General features: G+C 37.7%; 1 protein-coding gene across 2 annotated transcripts in view; it reads right to left on the bottom strand.

Annotated features, from left to right (window-relative positions):
• The window catches only part of ZNRF2 (zinc and ring finger 2), an 89,119-nt gene that overhangs the window by 29,426 nt on the left and 36,061 nt on the right, over positions 1–23,632 (bottom strand). For both annotated transcript variants that reach the window (XM_004419202.3, XM_087429169.1), the window contains exon 2: positions 10,923–11,018. In XM_004419202.3, the coding sequence (XP_004419259.3) occupies positions 10,923–11,018 (96 nt within the window). The remainder of the gene's footprint in view (positions 1–10,922; positions 11,019–23,632) is intronic.

The raw sequence follows: 23,632 nt of genomic DNA, 5'->3' as shown, positions 1-23,632 counted from the left end.
CACACATGGCACATTTAAAAGATTTGGAAGAAGATTCCTTTTACATCACAACAAATAGAAATGTTAAAATTTAAAAAATTTGAAGAATGTAAGGTTTGCATTTTAGGATTAAGTCTTCAGGTTAAGCTTTACTCTTCTGTATTGATTCACTGACTGACTGATGGACTCAGATACATTTTATACTTTGAGTTGTAATCCAATACCATGCTATATTAATTTTGTTGCTCAAATTATTCACTGGGAGCTATTTCAGGTTAGCTATTTCAGGTTCCTCTGACATGCCTTCAACTTTTTGGTTTCTGAACACTTCCTTGCTTTCAGACAATACAAGAGCTCCAGGCTCTTCTTTATTTTCTCTGCTCCAGCCCTAGAATCAGCTATTTCTCTAAGGAGCCCTGGTTTTTTTACTGAAGAATGGTATTTAGAAACCAGGATCTAGGTGCTGGGTGTCAAAGATTTTTCAGTTATAAAAAGGTCTCTCATATCAAAAAGCATTACAAGCAAAGGCCTAGGAATTGAGGTGAATGCTAAGGAATACAGTTTAAAGGGATTAAGATAAAAGGAGACCCAAGTAACAATAATCTAGGAGGTGCTGAGAGGTCAAGAAGCCTGGAGATTCCAAAATCAGTCTCATGGAAAATGAAAGAAATCAAGCAAATCATAAACATTATAAATATTTAGATGACAAAAGAGTGGAACTTTCTAGAATATTTTTCTTTATTACTTTATTGTTATATTACCTTAATACATTGTTAAAATGTTAAGAGTTAAAAACAATTCCCAAAAAAAGGCAGAGCCACTGTGTTAATATTGCCTTCCCCGAAACAAAACCACTCAATGGCTCGGAAGATACTTTTGAAGGCCATCTCTAAGGCAAATCCAGGGCAGTGTTTTGAATTATCAAAGGCCAAGGTGACTTAAAGGGGGAGAAAAAGCATTAAAAAAAAAGATATACAAGTAATAAATGGTGATTGGAAAAATATTCACAAGCCATTTCTTTAACAGTCCTCTCTAAAATCTTTCTTGAACAAAATATTCAATTACTGTCAGCAAAATCCTTACTCTTCTCTTTTAGAAAAATTCTTTAAAAAAGAAAAAAAAATCACATTTCATAATTTTCACATTTTGCAAAGATCAATAGCCCTCACATATTGTTTAGAGCAGCTAGGTACTCTCTTACAATCTCTTTATCCCAAATGGAATAACTCCACTGCCAACCCTCAAGATACCTGTGACTCCTCCCTCTCCATTTCCAGCAATCACTAAACCCAATTCATCCTTTCTTTATTATGCCTTTGACATCTGTTTCTTTCTCCTCCCAACACATGATCTAACCACTTCCCACATAAAGTACCATACGTTCTCCAAACTGGTATTTAAGAAGTTCTTTTCCTTACAAACATTTTTGCAAATTAATACCAAGATTAATCTTTCAAATTCCCAATAACTTATTTTAAAAAACTTCATTATATAGCCATAATTTATCTTTGCACCTTCAATTCTCTTTTATCGTTCTCCTTTGCCTGAAACTATACCTGTCTAGTTGTTACTTCTAAACATGTCCTCCATTTCTCTGTAAATCTTATTAATCCTTTCAAGGTCTAGATTAAATGTCTAAATAGACTAATTTATCTTTTACTATGTAGATAGATGTAAAATATTTTGTGAAAGGGCAAAACGGTTGACAGATATGGGCTGAATCCTAGCTGTGCTCTTATATTGAGGAAACAAAAATGAGATAAATTTGGAAATACATTTTATTAATATTTGTATTAGAATCCCTTTAAAATTAGAGTTTGTCAATACCACATATTAACCAAAATAAGAACTGTGACCAGGAGAAAAAAATCTTTTTCCCTTTGAGGACAGCTATATTGGTTCACTTGGTTTCTTAACACTCCAAAAATCTTTTTAAGGTCTCTGTTCTGTTTCTTCTCCTGATTTCTTAAAATCAAGAAAGCTTACTTTGAATGTTGGAATGATTAAAAAAAAAAAAAACTATGAAAGTGATACAAGGATAAGGAGAACACAAAAAGGCAAGGCTTATATAAAGATCTATGAAATGACGAGACAAATTAAGAATCAGTAAATAAAGAAAAGAGGTGTCATCTTCTTTCTCAAATTTTATTCGTGAAATCAGAAATGGAATCTGAAACCTACTTCATACTTTAAAGATCTATCAGAATTCCTTCTCACTGAACTATGTATTTTTATTTCAATTTCTATTCTATGTATCTTCTTTTATAATAAGCCTTAAGGAAAGAATGTACCTTAAGATAAACACATTTATACATGTACAGACAGCTTTTTACAGTATTTCTATTTCTATTCAGAATATGAAAAGAGCTATACTTCTACCAACATCACAATCTGCCTATCATCAAATCTAGACTTCAGATTTCAGAATGTGTAGGCCACCATAATACTTATAAAAAGTAGGAAAATATTTTTTCATTAAATTGCACCTTTAAATTGTCACATCAGGGGGCCGGCCTGGTGGTGCAAGCAGTTAAGTGCGCGCACTCCGCTGCAGCGGCCCGGGGTTCGCAGGTTCGGATCCCAGGCACACACCGACGCACCGCTTGTTAAGCCATGCTATGGTGGTGTCCCATATAAAGTAGAGGAAGATGCGCACAGATGTTAGCCTAGGGCCAATCTTTCTCAAGAAAAAAAGGGGAGGATTGGCATCGGAGGTTAGCTCAGGGCTAGTCTTCCTCACACAAAAAAATAAAAATAAATTGTTACATCATATAAGAGCAAGTAGTTTTCTAATTATCCTCCCACCCCCTACTTCTCCATATATTACAGAACTATTATTGCCATGCAAGACTTTTAGACATCTAATTTGAAATTAAACAACTATGGGCTTTTAAAAAAATACAGCAAAAGAATTTTAGATTTGTTAGCGTGTTAAATACGGCACCTACCATATGTTTACCTCTCAAAGTCAAAGGCAGCAACAGGTCTTAGTAGTAACAACAGGTCTTATTTACTTAGCACTTACTACCTACAAACAACTATGCACGATTTCTCATTTGATTCTCACAGTAACTCTACGAAGATAGGCATGACTTCTAGTCCTAAATTTACAGGAGAGAAAACCAAGACCAAGATTACACAGCCATTACACGATAGAATAGGGATCTGACCTCAGCAAGCTGCATTCAAAGCTTGTACTTTGTACAAAGTACTGTTGTTCTTTTTTTTTTTTTTTTTTGTGAGAAGGACTAGCCCTGAGCTAACATCCGATGCCAATCCTCCCCCTTTTTTTTTTCCTGAGGAAGACTGGCCCTGGGCTAACATCCGTGCCCATCCTCCTCTACTTTATATGGGATGCCGCCACAGCATCGCTTAGCAAGCAGTATGTCGGTGCACGCCCGGGATCCAAACCTGCGAACCCTGGGCCACCGGAGTGGAGCTCTCGCAAGTAACCACTGCGCCACCGGGCCAGCCCCCTGTTGTTCTTTATAACATTTTAAATGCAAATCAGTGCTGCTTTTGAGCAGCTACATGTTAACACAAGGGCAGTAAAATTGAATTCAGTGCCATATAAAACAGGTGTACAATTTTGGTAACTGGATATGGTAAAGTTTTTTTTTGTATGACCATTTCTGATCCATTACCTTTATAAAGTAAACACATGCTAAATTTTAAATTATTACACAAAATAAGAAGCATTTTAGAAGTGTTAACACAAGTAGAAGAGGGTAAAATATTATTTTTCAGGTTACTTTAATATTCTCTTTTTATTTGGTTTTTGGTTAATGTGTCTCTAGGTATAAATTTATTTTTATTTATACTGCTCAGGATCATAGTGCTCCTTCAAATCTGAGAATTCCTGTCTTTCAGGACAGGATTCAGAACCTTCTAATCCTAGAAGGTTCTCTGCCATTTCCCTTCAAATATTGCCTCTTACCAATTCCATCTCCCATTATGCGTATGTAACACCTTTTGTAGTTGACCCACAGTCCCTGGATGTTCTGATCTGATTATTTTTAGTCTTATTTCTCTTTGCTTTCAGTTTTCGAGGATTCTAGTGATATATCCTCTACTTCAGAGATTCTTTCCTCAGCTGTGTCCAGCCTATTAAAGGCATTCTTCATTTCTGTTACAGTGTTCTTGATCTCTAGCATTTCTTTTTGGTTCTTTCTTAGGATTTCCATCTCTGTTTATACTGCCCATCTGTTTTCCATGCTGTCTACTTTATCCATGAGAGACCTTAGTATATTAATCATAGTTGTTTTAAATTCCCAGTCTGATAATTCCAACATCCTTGCCATGTCTGGTTCTGATGCTTGTTCTGTCTCTTTAAAAAAATTTTTTTCTGGTATGCCTTGTGATTTTCTCTTGATAGCCAGTTATGATACACCAGATGAAAGGAACTGCTGTAAATAGGCCTTTAGTATTGTGGTGAAGGTACGGGAAGAGGGGAAGATTTCTACAGTTCTATGATTAAGTCTCAGTCTTTTAGTGCGCCTGTGCCTCTGGACCATGAACTTCACAAGTGTTTCTCAGTTTTTTTCTCCCCCATTAGGTGGAACAGGATTGGCTAGAGTGGGCTGGAATTGAGTACTTCCCTTCTCCCAGGTTCAGTTAGACTCTGGTTAACTAGATTCCCCTGAGGCAGGTATTGTTAAGAACATAGTCCTCTGGCATATTTCAAATGGTTCCTTTTCCCCTCCCCCTGCCAGAAGCAAGAGGGGATTCTTCTCCAATATTTACTGTGGGAACCTGGTAGAGCTCCTGGAGGCAAATCTTGTAATACTGTGGGGCTCCCACTGTGACTGGATCCCTCTGAAGTTTTAAGCTCTCAGACTTGCCCACACTGAGCCCCCAGCAATTCATCAATTACAGTTCAGATTTTCCTCCTCTGGCACTGGTTCCTGCGATGGTTCCAGCTATTGAGTCTCTGCTCAGTAAGTCAAAACCCAAGACTCCCTGTATTTGCCTGTCTGTACAATCTTGGGGGCGGCAGTTTGCTCTGTGCCCTTCCATCTCTTATAGGTCCAATAAGAGTCGTTAATTTTTCAGTCTGTTCAGCTTTTTACTTGTTGTTAGGACAGAGTGGCTACGGCCAAACTTCCTACATGTGGAACTGGAGACCAAAAGTCAATTCCATCTCTTTTTCTGAGATTATTATAAGCATGGTGCATACTCTTTTCCAGGCTCCAGGCCATGCACACCTTTCTGATATTTCCCATCAACCTCTCTGTTACACTCTGTGTAATTTCCTCAGATCCATCTTGTACTTCACTAATTCTCCTTGCAGCTCTATCTAATCTGCTGCTTATCCTATTTGTTGAGATTTTAATTTCAATGGCTAATGTCTAAAGAGTTCCATTTGCATCTTATTCACAATGTGTCTTATTTTTTACTTATTTCCTATTCATCCTTTTATTTTAATGATTTGAAAATAAACATATTTATAGTTCTAAAGTTCTTGGAGTGGTAATTCTAGTCATATCTGCTAACTCTCACTCCTTATATATTTAAAATTTTTCATTACAAGTTCACCTTTAATAGAAGGTGACTGTATTTTTCTACAGGAATCCCATGTGGGTTTTAGAACAGTTTTGCTTTTGTTTTGCCAACCTCTTCTGGGATGTTGTCTACTCTGAAATTTCTATAACATAGTATAAGGGATGTGACACTTTCTACTGGCTTTAATTTCACTGAATAGCATGACTCTCAATTTATAGTACAAAAAATAACTTCAATTCATAATGTAATCTTGATGAAGTCATTTGAAACTACAATTAGGAATTCACATTTAAGTTAAAACTCAACCACAGAAATCACCAATGCAAATAAATGAACGGAAAGGTCAAGTCAGATAACAGAAACCTTCCACAGAAGGCAAAGTTCACATCAACTCAGGCAATAACTGCCTGATTTAAAATTCCGCTTGGTGGTTGGCAGGTTTTTTTCTCTTACCTCAATTATAAGAGACATGCCAATTTCAGAAAGGATCCTGAATTCAGAAAGATTAAAACGGGGGGCGGAGGGGAATCTTAAAACCAAGAAAATATAGTATGTAAGGCAGAAAGCAAGTTTACAACTTAAAATGAGAACCACAACTGCCTGGAAAGCCAGACAGTATCTACAGAGAGAGAAAATACGTTCTTTCCTGCAAATACGCTACACGGAAAGCCAGGTCATTAGAAGACTGCACGTGCACACTGGAATCAGAGTGCTGACTGCCTGCCGCAATCTACGTTCAACATTTGTGTGAGCGAGACACGATACATTCTCCCACAGACAGCACAGAAGTTGGGATCATTTGTCCTCATTTTCATTGCAAAACAAGCTGCCTTCCAATTGACTCAATCTTTCTTTAAATATGTTTAACAGAGTAATAATCACATCTTACTCTATCCATAAAGCCAGTCTTCTTTCTGATGATTTTGAAAAGCTCTTTGATTCACTACATGAGTTCAAAATTAACTCTCAAAAGACAAACTTATTTCAAGTTAACCTCTCTACGGGTACACATGCATACACACAGTATCAACTACAAATAAAACAAAGGTTTCTTAAATACAAATCGTACTGCCCTCAATCACAGAAGTCTAAAATAAAAACTGAACTTTATATGATGCAAAACATGCTATGATCCAATGAAGTTTAAAGACCAACACAATCAAGACTAAGAATTTGCTAACAGTATTCAATTTTCAGTTTGTTCTGAAACATTTTAGAAGATGAGGAGCAAAGAAATGAAGAGAGACTCTATGCTCATAAAATTTATATTAAATTCATAGACTACACAACAAATTACTAAGCCCATAAACTAAACAATGAAGCACATGAAGGAGGGAAAGTATATGAAATAGGTAGTCCCTGACTTAAGGGCAATCTACACAGATGAACACCCATCTTGGCATTCCGCATTTTTTCCATGCTGCCAAAATACCACCTGCAATAACCACTCATATCATTCTGAATAATTCCCTGCCATGATTGCCTTGGGCCTCCTACCTGAACCTTTGCTGAACCAGATGCCTAAACCCTGAAAGCTTCCACCTAGCCAGTCCATTTTCTTCTCCAGCTACCAGGACTTGGGTATTTGATATATTACAGATTTTTAAAAAATAAGAAAGCTGTTGTGGGATAGTCTGGAAACTAAACCAACATTTAGAATATCATTTCTGGGAGTACGAATTTGAAACTCCAAATCATCAACTTACATTCAAATTTCTGGAATTTATCCTATTCTGGAGTTTGACTATAAATATTCAGCCTGAAAACAAGCCCAAGTATTCTTCTTGCAACTGTGGATGTTTATGGATAGTTAAATTAATATATATTTAACATAAATTTCAAAATTTCAGATCTAGCTATTTTAGGAAAGGCTACAAAAGGTATAAATTTACAAGCACTGTGCTGAATATAATTCTCTTGTTTGAGTATTAACACGATTTAGAGGCCCAATCTCTCTAATGCTTATCTCTCTATGGCACTGACTTTTAGGAATTCAAATATTAGGTTGTGAGGAGTCCAGGTGACTAAAAAGATTCATTTCAGAGACTGTCTGACTCACCTTGTTCTAAACTTTATAGAAATCCTAGATGCCTTGCTTAGGTGTGAAAGAGGCCAATTTTTACACAGACTCATCACATGTGATAGATGAGATTTTGGGGACTGAAGGGTAGCAGAATATGCTACCCCAAAATATGCTTCTTTGGCATAAGCATTATTTTAAACGGATTAAGAAACAGCAGATACAGAAGCTCTGAAAACAAAAGTTACCCTTTACTGAGGGAAATTTTACATTTATAAAGGAAATCATTTGTAAGTGTCTCCCTCTCTGTATCAGGAACAGAAAGATGAGTCTAAATCACGGGAGAATATTACAAGAGAATCTTATCGATGGAAAAGGCACCAACTTAAATCTTCATAACAAATCCCTTGTTTACCATGACTTTCCTGGTAACCTTCCATTACTGCCTTTCCCCCTTCTTTGTCTTTTGCTGAAGAAGGTATTTAAGCCCAAATTCTAAACCACCTCGGAGATTTTCTCATTTTTCCCTGGGTATCTCCCACGCATACAGGAGGTACACATGTTAATAAACTTTTGCTTGTTTTTCTCTTGTTAATCTTTTATTACAGGGGTCTCAGCCAAGAACTCAGAAGGGTAGAGGGATTATTTTTTCTCCCCTGCAGGGCTCTGCCTTCAAAATAGAGTGGTGTTAGAATTCCCACAGCCTGTGGAATCCCCCACCTCTAACCTAAATAAGCCAATCAAAGCTCCTTCTCCTTTTACCCATAGTTGGCCACTGTCCAAGTTTTAAAACTTCAAAAACCATATATAATTTTTATGAAGCTGTTTTTGCTTCTTTTGAATGTTTATAGACAGTTAATATATTTTTAACAAATTCAAAAATTCCAGATGTACCTACCTTAAAGTAGACAGCCATTCTTAAAAATGGCTGCAACTTTATTTACTTTTTGTATTAAGTTTGCTAACCTCTGAATTGGAATACTGCCAAATATTTAAAACCTGAATACTTGGCTTACAGTATCCCCAAGCAGAAGGTAACATATTGGTTCTTTAAGATACCAAATCAGTGATCTAGTAGAAAACTTGAATGACCTGAGGATAGTTAAATCAGGAAATTAAAAACTGCCAAATATTCCCCCCCCCCCAGTGGTGTAGTGGTCGGGTGCGTGCTACGCTGCAGCGGCAGCCCAGGGTTCGCAGCTTTGGATCCTGGGCGCACACTGACATACCGCTTGTCAAGCCATGCTGTGGCAGCGTCCCATATACAGTGGAGGAAGATGGGCGCAGATGTTGGCCCAGGGCCAATCTTCCTCTGCAAAGGGAGGAGGATTGGCATCGGATGTTAGCTCAGGGCTAATTTTCCTCACAAAAAAAAAAAAAAAACTGCCAAATATCAACACACAGAAAGACTGTATTCTAGATCTATTACACAAAAAGTAAATGTACAGAATACTAAGATTGTGTGCAAATATATTATATGGTCAAAAGAAATATATTTGTGCTTTTAAAATTCAAGGCCAAAAGCTTAAGATTTAAGGATATTTATTTTAAAGACACCTGTAATAAATATAATAATTATGGAGGGTAACAATAAGATAATGGGGTAAGTATGAGAAACAAGCCCAATAACTTTTACCTCAAATTTTGAACCTAAATGAGAATGCTTTTTAAGTAACTGAATTTCAACTAGATTGCAAAGTAGCCGATTTAATTTCATAATGCAAAAAGTTTGGATATAATCAATAGGTACATGTACTATTCAAAGGAATTGGTAAAAGCTACTTTATTTATTCACTGTAAAATGAATGGGAAAAAGTACTCTATGGTCACCACTGTAACAGTGTGGCTGAAACACTACCTTTTAGAGAGAGAGATTCCTAAACCAATTTGCAAAAAAGCTACTCAAAGTAACATGTTCATTTTAACATTAAATTCTAACCCTCCCAACATTTCTGTAATCTGGAGAAATCTCAGATTGTTGACTAAGTGCTACTACGCTGATTAGCCTTTGGCTGATCCTAGGCTGTAGGATCCATCTCTGTTTTATTCACTGCTATATTCCAAGTTCCTAACTCTTTACCTCATACTTGATAGGTATGCAAAAGACATTTGTTGAATGAGGTCAGTCTTTCAGCTGGGTTCATTGTTTACTGGTACTCTTCCTACTCATTCTATTTCAAACCAAATTTAACAGTTGAAAAATCTGACATTTCTCACAGCCTTTTTTTTTTTAATTTTTTTTTATTATTATTATTATTATTTTTTTTTTTTAGGAAGATCAGCCCTGAGCTAACATCTATGCTAATCCTCCTCTTTTTGCTGAGGAAGACCGGCTCTGAGCTAATATCTATTGCCAATCCCCCTCTTTTTTTTTTTTTGTTTCCTCCCAAAGCCCCAGCACATAGTTGTATGTCATAGTTGCACATCCTTCCAGTTGCTGTATGTGGGACACGGCCTCAGCATGGCCGGAGAAGCGGTGTGTCGGTGCGCGCCCAGGATCCTAACCCGGGCCGCCAACAGCGGAGCGCCTGCACTTAACCACTAAGCCACGGGGCCGGCCCTCACAGCCTTTTTTTTTTTGAGGAAGATTGGCCCAGAGCTAACATCTGTTGCCAGTCTTCCTCTTTTTATTTTTTTCCTCTTTTCTCCCCAAAGCCCCAGTACATAGTTGTATATCATAGTTGTAGATTTGTAGCTCTGTTAAGTGGGACGACGCCTCAGCACAGACCGATGAGCAGTGAGTAGGTCCGTGCCCAGGATCCAAACCGGGGAACGCCGGGCCACCGAAGTGCAACGCGCGAACTTAACTGCTATGCACCACCAGGAGGGCCCCTCTCATAGCCTTTTGAAGTTTGTCTTTCTAGGGCCAGCCCCCTGGCTTAGCGGTTAAGTGCGTGCGCTCCGCTGCTGGCGGCCTGGTCCCGATGCCGGGGCGCGCACCGACGCACCGCTTCTCCGGCCATGCTGAGGCCGCGTCCCACATACATCAACTAGAAGGATGTGCAGCTATGACGTACAACTATCTACTGGGGCTTTGGGGGGGAAAAATAAATAAATAAAAGCTTTAAAAAAAAAGAAGTTTGTCTTTCTACTTATGAAATTTTGAAAAAAGCTCTCATTTTTCCTTTATTTTATTCTATTTACTTAACATTAGAAATGAACTATCTGATTTTTTTTTCAAGTCTATTTCAAAACGTACTGGACTACATTGAACCTCTCCTAGGGTTTTGAGTATCTGGAGATTGTGGTCAGGAAAGAACAGCACAGCCAAATCACAAATCACAGACTTAACTAAAATACCACTTAGCTCCAGGGCTTGTCAATGGTCCCTCCTTGCCTTTTAAATTTTACCTGAAACATGAAATTCATAAAATCTAAGGTAATCCTCATTTAAAATATTATTTTAAAGCACGGGACTTACCATTATATGTTATTCTTGGCTTTGTTAAACACATCACAAGATGCAAATCCATTTCATCTGAGGGTACAAATTTTGAGCATACAGGGCACTTAAATCCTAAAAAGTAAAAGAAACTTATGTTACTTAACTATTCTCCATATCCAACTATGTTTTTTAAAAAAGCATGGAAGACAAAAAGCACTTCAAACTTCAATATTACACTTACAGTAATACACCTTATGTGCAACTTAAGGTGAGAAGACAGTTTGTGACTATAATATCTAACTTAAATCAGTTTATGAAGACCACCCCATTTCAAATAAAACAGTTCAAATGAGGAGAATTTGGTTCACTACAAAACTCCAGTTTCTTTTTCTAAAGTATGAGTCCAATCATTCTTGTTTCTAATTTTTTTTTTACATTAACTTGAACTTACGATTTTGTTATAATAGCTTTGTATTCTGACCGTCCTTGTAGAAATTATCTTTCCCAGTTTGAGTCACAAGGTTTTATAGCTAGATAGTACCTTAGAAACTATTGTACTCCATCGACCTTTTAAAAATTTATCTGATGAAGAAAGTGAAGGCTTTCAGAACAGCAAAAGCAGATCTAGAATCTAAGACTCCTAACTTCTAGTATAGCAGTCTTTCTGCCACACCATGCTACTCAAGTTACAATGCAAATAAAAAATAGCATCAAACAGGGCAGACTTCTCAGTCAATTTTGACACTTACATATTAGCTAGTTTCCTGCAATATTCAACCTGAACTGTTTGCTTACTCTATTAAAAATAAACTGGCATGCTGAAGGAGAGACCACGTTATGTAGTCAGCTCTATCCTGCCCCCTCACTTACCAAGGAGAACAGTCCCATCCATGGTTCCTTGCTGTTTCCCTGCTGCCCCACTACTCCCCCCACCCACCGGACATTCCTAAGTTGCTTGATCCGCACCGAACACCTGATCCAAGACAGCCAATTTATAATTTGGCTAGGAATAACAGAACAGAAGTGGCACAAAAAGATGGTCAGGGCCAATCCATTTTTCCTGGAAATATGACAGAAACAGCAGGAGAGTACACTGGTCAGCTGTGAAGAGCTGAAGCAGAAAGGGCACATGTAGGTAAGAGAGAGACTGGAGTGTCCATCTTGGCTCATGTGTAAGCTGAACTTAGAACAGAAACTATCGGCAGGCACAGAAAAATGGTTCACATGGACATCTTGGAGCAGATGTGCAGAGAGAAGCAGAAGTGCCGTGAGAAACAACAGCTAATAAGAAGGGTGGTGAAAGAAACTAGTCCCTAAAGCTGCCTCAGATTCTGGCAGCTCTCTACTTCCAGTATACATGTGTTCTCACAGGTACTCTCCTCCCTTCGTGGTGACAGGAAACTCACTGCAAACAAATGAGTCAGACCAGAATCACACCTCATGCAGAACTTTATACAAATCAGGAACAGGTTTTGGCATGGGTACTTAATCCAGGTATTCAACTTCCTAAATGAAATATATGGTTTTGAATACTTTTCACACTGTATTAAATGCATTTTAAAAGAAAGGAATAAAGGTATGTTTACTTCCCCGTCTTGAAAAATCACCAAATTAAAAAAGAAGAAAAAGGAAAGGGGATTTAACTAAAACAAAACTACAAAAAAGCTAAAATCTCCAAACAAAGACCATACAATATAGCAAGATTGGATCAAATGGGGAAAAGACAGAGACTCTCAAGTAGCATTCATATTTCAAGGACCAATTAACAATCTTTTCCTTGGAATTGTAAAAATTTCTTCCCTTGAAGTTAAACAGGACTAAAAGAGGGCAAAGGGCAACCAATTTTCTAACCACTGATCAGAATCATCTGAGTACTGGCACATAAACTCTAAATTATCAAACAAAAGTGCAATACTATGAACCATTGAGAGCATTCCAACTGCCCACAAAGTAGAGCCTGAAGAGAGAAAACTATGTACAAAGAACCACCAGGACTTCTAGCCAAATACAATAAACTAATGTGTCTCTTTCTCCTCCTATCTAAACCCCACTAAAATGAGAATAAAATAAAAATAGGATAAAGAAGAACTTAAAAGGAAACAACAGCAGATGAGAAGAAAACAGATGAAGGAATTAACAGGAAGTGAGAAAAGAGACATCCTAAGTATCTGCAGAAGTAAGCCAATTCTCACTACATAATTCCCAAAGGACTCAGGAATCTATACCTCCAGTGAGACTGAAAGACTGAATAAAAAATTATCCCCAGATCCCCAACCTATGACATATAGCCAAGCAACTACAGTTCTCCAACTAGAGCAGGAAATAAAGGTTTACTATAGAACAAAAGACCGAAAATAGATTGACTTGAGAACGCCAGGCACAGCAATGGGAAGGGAAGAAAACAAGGGAATAAAAACCTACATACTGAAAAGGGCCCCTCCCGCCAATCTCCTTTACTCCATCTCTACCAAGAAATTGGAAGATTCTTCTCTTAAATCAAAAGGTCCCACAGAATGAAACATCAAGCTCCTCGTCTGGTGATAAGCCCTAGTCTTACACATAAAGCTTCCAATCAGCTTTTCAGGGCCTCTCTCATAAACACAATGCAATTAAAAAATTTTTTTTGCAAAGTTAAAACACAGCAGAAGCAAATTCAAAAGAAAATATTTACAACATATATCACAAAGGACAATATTCTTAATGTATAAAGAACTCTTAAAAATTAAGGAAAACCAAATATCTCTTAGAAAAAAGGGCAAAAGTTTTCACCAAAAAGATATGCAAATGACCCTTAAACAAAGGAAAAACTGTACAGTGTCAGAATAAAAAGAAGTGCTTTCCTCTCAAGTTCTTGTTTACTTTTTTATTCTCATTTTAGTAGGTTTTAGGATGGAGGAGAGAGAAACATGTGTTTAACTCACCGTATTTAACTAGAAATCCAGGTGATTCTTTGTACATGCTGTTGTTCTCCTTAGGCTCTAATTTATTCTCTACATTAAGATATCATTACTCAGCCCAGATTGGCAAAAACTCAAAAGCCTGACCACACATTGTTGATAGGCTGTGCAGAAACAGGTACTTGCATACATTGCTACTAAGAATGCAGAACTGTACAACATCTCAGAGGTAATTTGGCAATATCTAACTAGATTACATATGTATTTATCTTCTGATCCAGCAATCCCACTTCTAGGATCTCACCCAGAAGGTATGTCCCCCAAAATACAAAAAAATACATGCACAGAGAGAGGATTTGGGGAAGATGGTGGAACAGGAAACACTGGTTGGATCTGCCTGAGGGAAGAATTTTGGAACTCTGGGGTCTACTGAAGACTTGCAATTTCCAGAGGAAGACTTGGACAGTACATTGTGGTTAATTTCAGCTCCTAGCACAGCAGTAGCTACCCCTCCCCCACCCCCAGACACCTGGCAGGCAGCGGTGCACTTGCTCCTAGAGCAGCTTACACACGGCTTGCAGGAGCCAGGGTGAGCAAATGGCCCCAGTTCTCCAAAAAAGCACTCTGATTCCTGATTGTTGCTTCTGATCCAGGAAGTACAGGCAAAGAGAAGAGCAGTCATTGTTGTTGCAGCTCTCCCCATTGCTACAGGCCCCTCCCACTCTGGCTGAAGAGACTTCAAGGAGATTTAAAGGGCCTGCAACCTTTTTTCCTCCTTCATTTTTCCCTTTTTCCCCTTTTGGGAACCAGACATTAAAGACTAGGACATTCAAAAACCACTGCATATACAGGGAAAATTAGAAAGTGACTGTGCATGCCTAGGGAAAGCTCAGAAAAGACCTGAGAAGATGTTAAGTTTATACCTCAGGCTGATGATCCTCCACATGGAGACAGCCTACAACATCCCAAAAAACAGTAATAAAAAACAGGAGAACCTGGGGAAGGAAGAGAATCTGATTTCCAGAGTTACCACATTATTAGATACAAATGTCCAGTTTTCAACAAAAAAACACAAGGTATACAAAGAACAGGAAAGCATGGCCCATTCAAAGGAAAAAAAAATAAATCAACTGAAACTGTCCCTGAAAAAGACCTGATGGCAGATATACTAGACAGAGACCTTAAAATGGCTGTCTTAAAGATGCCCAAAGAACCAAAGGAAGATGTGGAGAAAGTCAAGAAAATGATGTATGAACAAAATGGAAATATAAATAGACAGAAAATCTAAATAAAAATCAAAAAGAAATTCTGGAGTTGAAAAGTCTAATAACTGAAATGAAAAATTCATTAGAGGGCCGGCCCCGTGGCTTGGTGGTTAAGTGAGCGCGCTCCACTGCTGGCGACCCGGGTTCGGATCCCGGGCTCGCACCGACACGCTGCTTCTCCGGCCATGCTGAGGCCGCGTCCCACATACAGCAACTAGAAGGATGTGCAGCTGTAACACAACTATCTACTGGGGCTTTGGGGGGAAAATAAATAAATAAAATCTTTAAAAAAAAAAAAAAAAAAAAAAAATTCATTAGAGGGATTCAAAGGCAGATTTGAATAGTCAGAAGGAAGAGTCAGTGAACTTGAAGACAGGACAATGGAAATTATCATGTCTGAGGAACAGAAAGAAAAAAAGATCGAAGAAAAGTGAACAGAACCTAAGGGACCTGTGGGACACCCACAAGCAGACCAATATATGCATTGTGGGAGTCCCAGAAGAAGAGAGAAAGGGGCAGAGAGAATATTTGAAGAAATAACGGCTGAAAATTTCCCAAGTTTGATGAAAGACTTGAAAATATAATCCAAAAAATAATCCAAGAAAATCCAAGAAGCTCAACAAGCTCCATGTTAAGATGAGTTCAAAGAGACCCAACCAGGATACATTATAATTAAACATTCAAAAGACAAAGAGAATCCTGAAAGTAGCAAGAGAGAAGTGAATCATCACATACATGGGATCTCAACAAGATTATAAGCAGATTTCTCATGAGAAACTTGGGAGTCCAGAAGTCAGTGGGCTGATATATTTAAAGTGCTCAAGGGAAAAAAGCAGTCAACTAAGAATCCTGTATCTAGCAAAACTCCTTCAAAAGTGAGGGAGAAATTATGAAATTCCCAGATAAACAAAAGCTGAGAGAGTTCATTACCACTAGACCAGCCCTAGAAGAGATCCTCAATGGAGTTCTACGAGATGAAATGAAAGGACACTAGGTGGTAACTAAAGCTGCATGGAGAAATAAAGACCTCAATAAAGGTCTTCAGGTCAGAGGAACTGTTCTTGAGGAGCTGTAGTGTAGGAATTGCATCTAAGAAGTTTCATCCATATCTGGACCTGACTTAGATAACAAGATCCTGGACTTCAAATTGATGCCTTAATGGGATGAGACTGTGTGGGTCTTGGGAAGAAAGTGAGTACACCGTACACATGAAAGCAATGTGAATTGTGTTTGCCTTCTGGCAGACTATGGTATATAGCCTCCAAAGATGCTTGCTGTCAGTTTCATGCATCCTGTTCCTCACATTAAGAGAAGTAGCCTAATTTTCCTCCCCTTGAATCTGGGCCAGCCTTAATGATTTGCTTGATCAACAGAATGTAGATGAGATATTCTGGGATTTCTGAGATAAATTTTAAGAAGCCTTGAAGTTTCCATTTGGGCCCTTTGGGACAGTCCCTCTTAGAACAGCTGACATGCTCTGGGAAGCCATAGTCACACAGAGAGGTCATGGGCAGGCATTCCAGCTAACAGCGCGAGCTGAGCTCTGAGCTGACAACCAGCATCAGCTGCCAGGCATACTGAGTGAGCTACCTTGATGTTGAGTTACTTTGAACTTGCAGATGACTCCAGCCCCAACTTCCATCTGCAACTGCTTGAGCGACTTCAAAGTGAGAACCCCATTAATTCATCCCAATCTACTCATAGAACCTTGAGAGACAATACATTTATGTTTTAATTAAAACACACATACACACGCACACAGTAATTTACTGTGGCACTCTTTGAAAGAGCACAATACTGGAAGCACGTAAGAGATCTGGCGAATAAACTATTATGCATCTACACAATGGAGTACTATGCAGCTATGAAAAAGAAATAAGGAAGTCTCTACCAACTGATATGGAGAGATATCCAGGCTATATTAAGTAAAAAAAGCAATGTGAAAAAGAATGCATATGTTATGCTAGCTATGTGCAAGAAAGAAGAGTAAATAAGAATACTTGTGTACATGAGTATCTGCAAAAATAAAAATAAAAAAATAAAACAAGAAAGGAGAAACTTCAAATAAGGTTTACATACATGTTACCTACAGGTGGTAAGTGAGAATGTGGTAAAAAACATGGGGAAGAAGGTACTCCTGAGTATACCATTTAACAAAGTTTTTGACTTTTGAACAATGTTAATGATATACATATCCAAAAATAAAAAGTAAACAAAAAAATTAGGGGAAAACCTCTACTAAAATTAAGTATAAATGGAAACAAATGAACTTAACTATATACCAAATAGATACAAAGAAAAATACACACACACACACACACACACACACACTTAGCCCAGTCCACTAAAAGAACCCAGAAGCAATGACACCTCAGTGGCAAGAAGACCCAGCCTCCAGATCTTGGGTTTCTCTAAATATCATTCCCCCACAAAAAGGAACCAGGGCTCCCTGGAGAAATGGCTGGTTCTAGGTCTGGGGCAGGGAAAACACAAGAATATCTTGCTGTGCCAGACTAAGGAAGTGCTCAAAAATTGATATGGACACATAAAAAAGCACAGAAGCCAGCTTAAAAGGGCTTCTCCTGGTCAAATTTGGCAATCTGAGAATCCAAATGGATAATGACATAATATATTATAGCATTTTAAATTTAAAAAGAACGCAAAAGTACATATGGATAATTACACATTCTGAAAGTATCAAGATCACAATTAACAAACATAAAAAGGTACTTTTAAAATGGAGAAATTGGCTGACATCACCTTAAACAAACATTCTAACTTAGTACCACCAACAAAAGGGCAAGTGATCGGGCACATCTGTCCCCGATGTGACTCACTGAGGATATGATACTTAAGTATATTCTTGCCAAATATAATTTGAAGCTAAATATGAGGAGATTTAGAAAAAGGCTCCAACATATAAGATTCACACCAAAACAATAATGGAAAAGGAGAACTATGATAAAATAGTCAACTGAGGAAACAGAAGAAAACTTTAGCATTGCCAATCCCCAAAAATCTTATAATTAGTTATAAGACTTCTATTTATTTTTGTTTCTATCAATTATTTATTTGATTTTGTTTCTATTTATTTGTTTTAGTGTCCATCTTATATGTTGAAGGTTTTTTTCCAAATTCCCTCAATTGTCCCAATAATTCAAGATGATATTATATCTATGAAACAAGAATAGGAGGTTGAGGCAAGAGAATAATGATTTTTATTATAAGACTAGAAGTACTTTGTCTTTTTAAAATATATACATACATTACCTTGGTATAATTTTAAAAACTATTTTAAAGGAAAAAGTGTCTATAGAGCACAGGACATATCAGCCTAGTGGAAAAGTATTCTGGGAGAACATATCTCAACTGAAGCTGCTGACTGCCCCAGAGCACTTCCTCTGCACGCCCCCTCACTGTTCTTCACTTACAGCAGGCCCAACTAGAACTGGCTCCATTCTTTGAGAAAGGATTCAATATGGGACCTAAGCATTGAACCCACTATATAAGGAAGACAAAAACATAAAAAAGGCAGATGAATTAGACAACGTAGAAAATTAACTCAGGAAACAGAGCTGCCCTAGTTCAGCAAATAAACTGAATATTACAATAAACCTGTAACAGAAATAAAAACCACAACAGAATCAGAAAGCAATAGAAATAGCTAGTGATAACATCACTGACACAGAAAGGAAGCTTACAAAAAATGAAACAGAGATGACAGTGATTTGAAAATAGATGAAATTTATGGAAAACAAAAGGCTAATTGCTTCTCTCAGAGAATGAAATCAAAAGAACAGAACAAAATTATCAAAGATGGTAAAAAAACGAATCCTAGTGAATATCTAAACAGAAAATGTAAGACATCTACAATTGAGGGGTGAGGGTGGCAGAAATCTTACTGGTCTTAGAATTATCCATAGAATAATACATAGATTAGCTGGGACACATTTTGTGTGTGTGTTTGTGGGGGGGTGTCTTCAGAACTCTTAGAAGGGAGAAAAAAGTAGGGCTCAAGAAATTTATATCCTCAAATATTCAAAGACTCAAGACAAGACCAAGAGATTAATCAAAATAAAGAATTCAGGAATGGACAAACTGTGGTGTATATATACATATGTATACACAGACACACACACACACACTGGTAGTACATTACACACATATTATTTAATTTAATTGAAGAAATAAGTGTAAACAACTGTAGCAATTATTGCTACAGTATAAAATGCCAACAATGTGAAAATGATATAACTAACAAAAATTGGTATGAGAATGGCAGGATCGTGTTTGTGTATCAAAAGGACAAAGGAGACTGTAATAGAATACACAGTAGAAATGAGCCAGATCACCCTTTTCTTTTAAAGCAAAGAACAGGTATAGAGGTACTGAAACTAATGTTATTACTGCCTCACTTCTAAATAACTCTTAGGCTGTCATCAAAACCCTAACTCAAGTGTCACCCTTCTCTAGGAATCTCTCTAAACGCTTCACCTCAAAGCTGATTTAATCATTCCCTCCCTTTGTATTTCTTCTGAACTTTGATACTTCCAATACCACAAGGTAGCACATGCCACTGTAATTATTATTTATGTGTCTATCTTCCTTATTAGCTTTAACGGTCTAGTGAAAACATAGACTCTGAAATCTCAAAGAACTGGGCACAAATCCAGTTCTACAGCATACAAACTATGTATGTGCCTGGAGAAGGCACTTAAGTCCTCCAGGCCTGATTTCTTCCCTGTTGATAAAATCACTTATATATTGGCAATCTGGTGAGGATTAAAGATTATAATAATGTATATAGGGCCGGCTCCGTGGCTTAGCGGTTAAGTGCACGCGCTCTGATGCTGGCGGCCCGGGTTCGGATCCCGGGCGCGCCCCGAGGCACCACTTCTCCGTCCCACGCGAGACCGAGTCCCACGTACAGCAACTAGAAGGATGTGAACCTATGACATACAACTATCTACTGGGGCTTTGGGGGGAAAAAAATGAATAAATAAAATCTTTAAAAAAAAAAAAATAATAATGTATATAAAGTGCCTAAAACTTAACAGGGAGTCAGTAAACAGTGGCTATTATTTATTGAAATTGTCCCTTTTTCCTTTTTCAGACAATTCACTTATTCTTTGTGAGTTCTTAAAACAGTACAGTTCTAAAATGACATTCTTTAATGATAAAATCCAGACCCTTTAGACTAAAGGAAAACTTCCTGTAACAATTTAACGAGACATACGTGCTGCATCAGTTACTTTACATAATGAAATAAATACTATCAGCACCAGTAAATGTGAATACCTTGTCCTTTTCCACTGTTGGTGACTAAGGCAAAAAGATTCTTCTTTATATCCCCAGTGGCCCAACCCTACTTTTATTAAGTATTTGTACATTGCTTCCTTCTACCACACACAAAAATGGACCCATCCTCCACCTGAGTCTGGTAAATACATCTACTGGCAGGGAAAATAAGGGTGAGCTTTCAGTTTTGTTTTTTTGAAGGTGGAAAAACTGTTCCCACAATCAGTCAGAATCTTTCGGGCAAGACAGATGAAAGTACCGGCCCCATTATGGGATTTACATATCAAATCGTCACTCTACAACTGCAAACAAGTTATCTAAATGTGCTCGCTTAGTTGATAGCTATAAACAAAATACAGACACCAGAGAGGGTCACACTGGCGAAGCTATCCTCTCAACCACTACCAGAGTAGAGAAAAAGAACAGAAAGACAACCTGTGCTGGCTGCTGTGGAGATACAACAGATGCCAGACTTGACGACTCTTCTATTTCAACCTTCATAATAATCCAAATATTCTGCCCCTCCTCCAGATGTCATCAGCCTTCTACTATCCTCACTGATTGTCAACGTTCTCTTCCCAAAGCTGGTAACACTCCAAGTTTCCTCAAAATCAAAACTATTCCTACACTTTCCCTTAAACAAAGCTCTATTTCTTCTGATCTCAATTAGGTAATTTAATTGACTAATATAAATAATTTCCGGAAGGAAATGACCAATAGGTTTAAAACTCCCTTAGGTATATGTGCACTAAAGGTGACAAACAATGAAGTGAATCAGTCATAGAGGAATGTGCTCAGGAGATTTTTACAGCAGGTGACCTTCATCTACTACACCCAACTCCCCAAGTAATACAAAACAGCAGCTGCCACTTCCTATCTTCAATAATGAACCAGAGAATATTAAGCAAAAGGTGTCTACAGACTCTTGGTTTAAAGTGCTCACTTAACAAGAAAGGCAGTCTTCTAAGTGCAAAGAAATCAAAAGTGACAGAACTCAACTCTCTTGATTGCTAAGCTATCAAGCTTTCTACCACAGCTTGCTGGCCCTTGATCATGTTTCACACCACTGCACACACACCCTATTTTCCCCTACACTAGGCTTTTCACATAATCTCTAACTATTGCCCTAGTACAAATTTGGTATAGTCAATTTAATCTTTTTCCTCCAACAGAACATACCCATTCACACCTCTATGCCTTTGCTCTTAAACCAACATGCCTTGCTTTTCTTTTATTAAAAATCTACTCTCGGGGCCGGCCCGGTGGTGCAAGCGGTTAAGTGCGCGCGCTCCGCTGCGGCGGCCCGGGGTTCGCTGGTTCGGATCCCGGGCGCGCACCGACGCACTGCTTGGCAAGCCATGCTGTGGCGGCGTCCCATATAAAGTGGGGGAAGATGGGCACAGATGTTAGCCCAGGGCCGTCTTCCTCAGCAAAAAAAAAAAAGAGGAGGATTGGCGATTGGCGGATGTTAGCACAGGGCTGATCTCCTCACAAAAAAAAAAAAAAAAAAAAACTACTCTCATCTCTTCAAGCCCAGGTAAGTCTCACCATCTCAATGAAATCTTTTAAAAGAACTCAAAATCATAATGTCCTTCTCTGTCCTACTCTATTCCTTTTATTGATAACACTCATTTGATATATATCATCATCTACAACATTTCTTCTGTGTAGATTTTATCTCCCAAATTTGATAACATCTGTGGGGCAGAAACTGTATATTCTTTTACGTATTCTATTCAACCACCCTGCCCCAGCATCTAGCTAGACTTATAGTTGAGACAATAAATATCTAAATGCCTGCATAAATGAACTGTAGAGTTGGTCTGAATTCTACAGAGGCAAGACTGGCACAATTAAAGGTAAATTAGGGAATTCTAATTACTGGTAATTCTAACTGCAATTAATAGAGTCCTAAGCATTGCATTCAGGAATGAATTGCATTTTTTTTAATTCAGTTTAAAGGTAAAATTGTCCTAAACATGCCAATAAAAAGAACGTAAATAAATCAACTTTCATAAGCGAAGTTTTATAGTATATAATATGATGTACAGGAAAAGGTCCAGAGTGTAAACTGAGGAGAAAGACATCTCATTTGTCAGCAGGACCTGTTCTGAGTTTAGCAAATACAGGAGTATCTTTATGAAAAATTTCCTCAGAAAACACAAGCCAATTTACCTAAATAACCACAGGCAAGATCAGCTGCAGACTACCCACCTTCTCTCTATCAATGGTCTTCTAATAGGTAAAACTTCTGCTATAAGAGAAAAGATGTTCAAGAAGCCAAAGGGAAATACTTAAGTAGAACCTACATTGTTTAAAAATGACAACTACTTAATAAAGGGCAAAAATATCTCCAACAAAATAAAAATGGCAGGATAGCAAATGTTCCCACAACACAGTATGCCAGATTTTAACCTTACTCAACAAGCATATTGACCAGATTAAATGTTGAAATATCTAGTTCTATAAACCATCAAAAACAATCCTTGATGAACCTACAAAACTAACATCACTATACATCAATTTGCATAACAAACATTCCCGAAAAGTTTATGTGAGAATTCGTATTTTACGCCCATTAGGGAAAGTCATTATTTTCTACTATCTACCCATTTGTGATAATTCTGTCACTTTATTCTTTTTTCATACATTATCTTTTTAAAAGAACTATTTCTGATGAGAATGGAAAGAGGAAATGAATGAAGCAATTTTAAGTGACATTCATGATCTATTTTTTTGTAGTCCCAAAGCCATTGGTATGCCTATTATGACATATAGTAGACACTCAAATACTGGAATTAATGAAAGGCTATCCAAAACAGTGTTAGTTTTTCATGTTAAATATCAGCACACTGAAATGATTCATAAAATGGCCTACAAGCATTCTTTAAATATGCCCTGAGGGTTTCTTTGTGGTTTAAATTTCTTTTCCCTTTTTTGGTTCCTGATTTAAACAACAAAAATACTTACAGGATTGGACATTTTTATATGCTTTACACTGGGTGCACCCAACAACGCCCTCACAGTTGTTCAAAAAGAGCTACTTTTCCATGTTCACTGTAATTACTCCCACACCATCCAGATGCAAATTTATGAGAATGTGAATGGACCCTAAGGGAGCATCTACTCTAATCTCCTTTTACAGATAAAAAAAATCCAGTGAAGCTAAAATTTTTGCCAAAGTCATAAAACAACTCAGCAGTAGGGCCAGAATTAGGGCTCTTTTCATTGCACTCTGCAGCCCACTCATCCACCAGACCTCTCTCATAAGCATCTATAACCAATT

This window comes from Ceratotherium simum, chromosome 1, assembly GCF_057802395.1.
Source record: "Ceratotherium simum simum isolate JZ-2026a chromosome 1, ASM5780239v1, whole genome shotgun sequence".
In the NCBI taxonomy this organism is placed as follows: domain Eukaryota; kingdom Metazoa; phylum Chordata; class Mammalia; order Perissodactyla; family Rhinocerotidae; genus Ceratotherium; species Ceratotherium simum.
The sequence above is the reverse complement of the archived record's forward strand: the minus strand, read 5'-3'. Positions and strand labels throughout refer to the sequence as shown.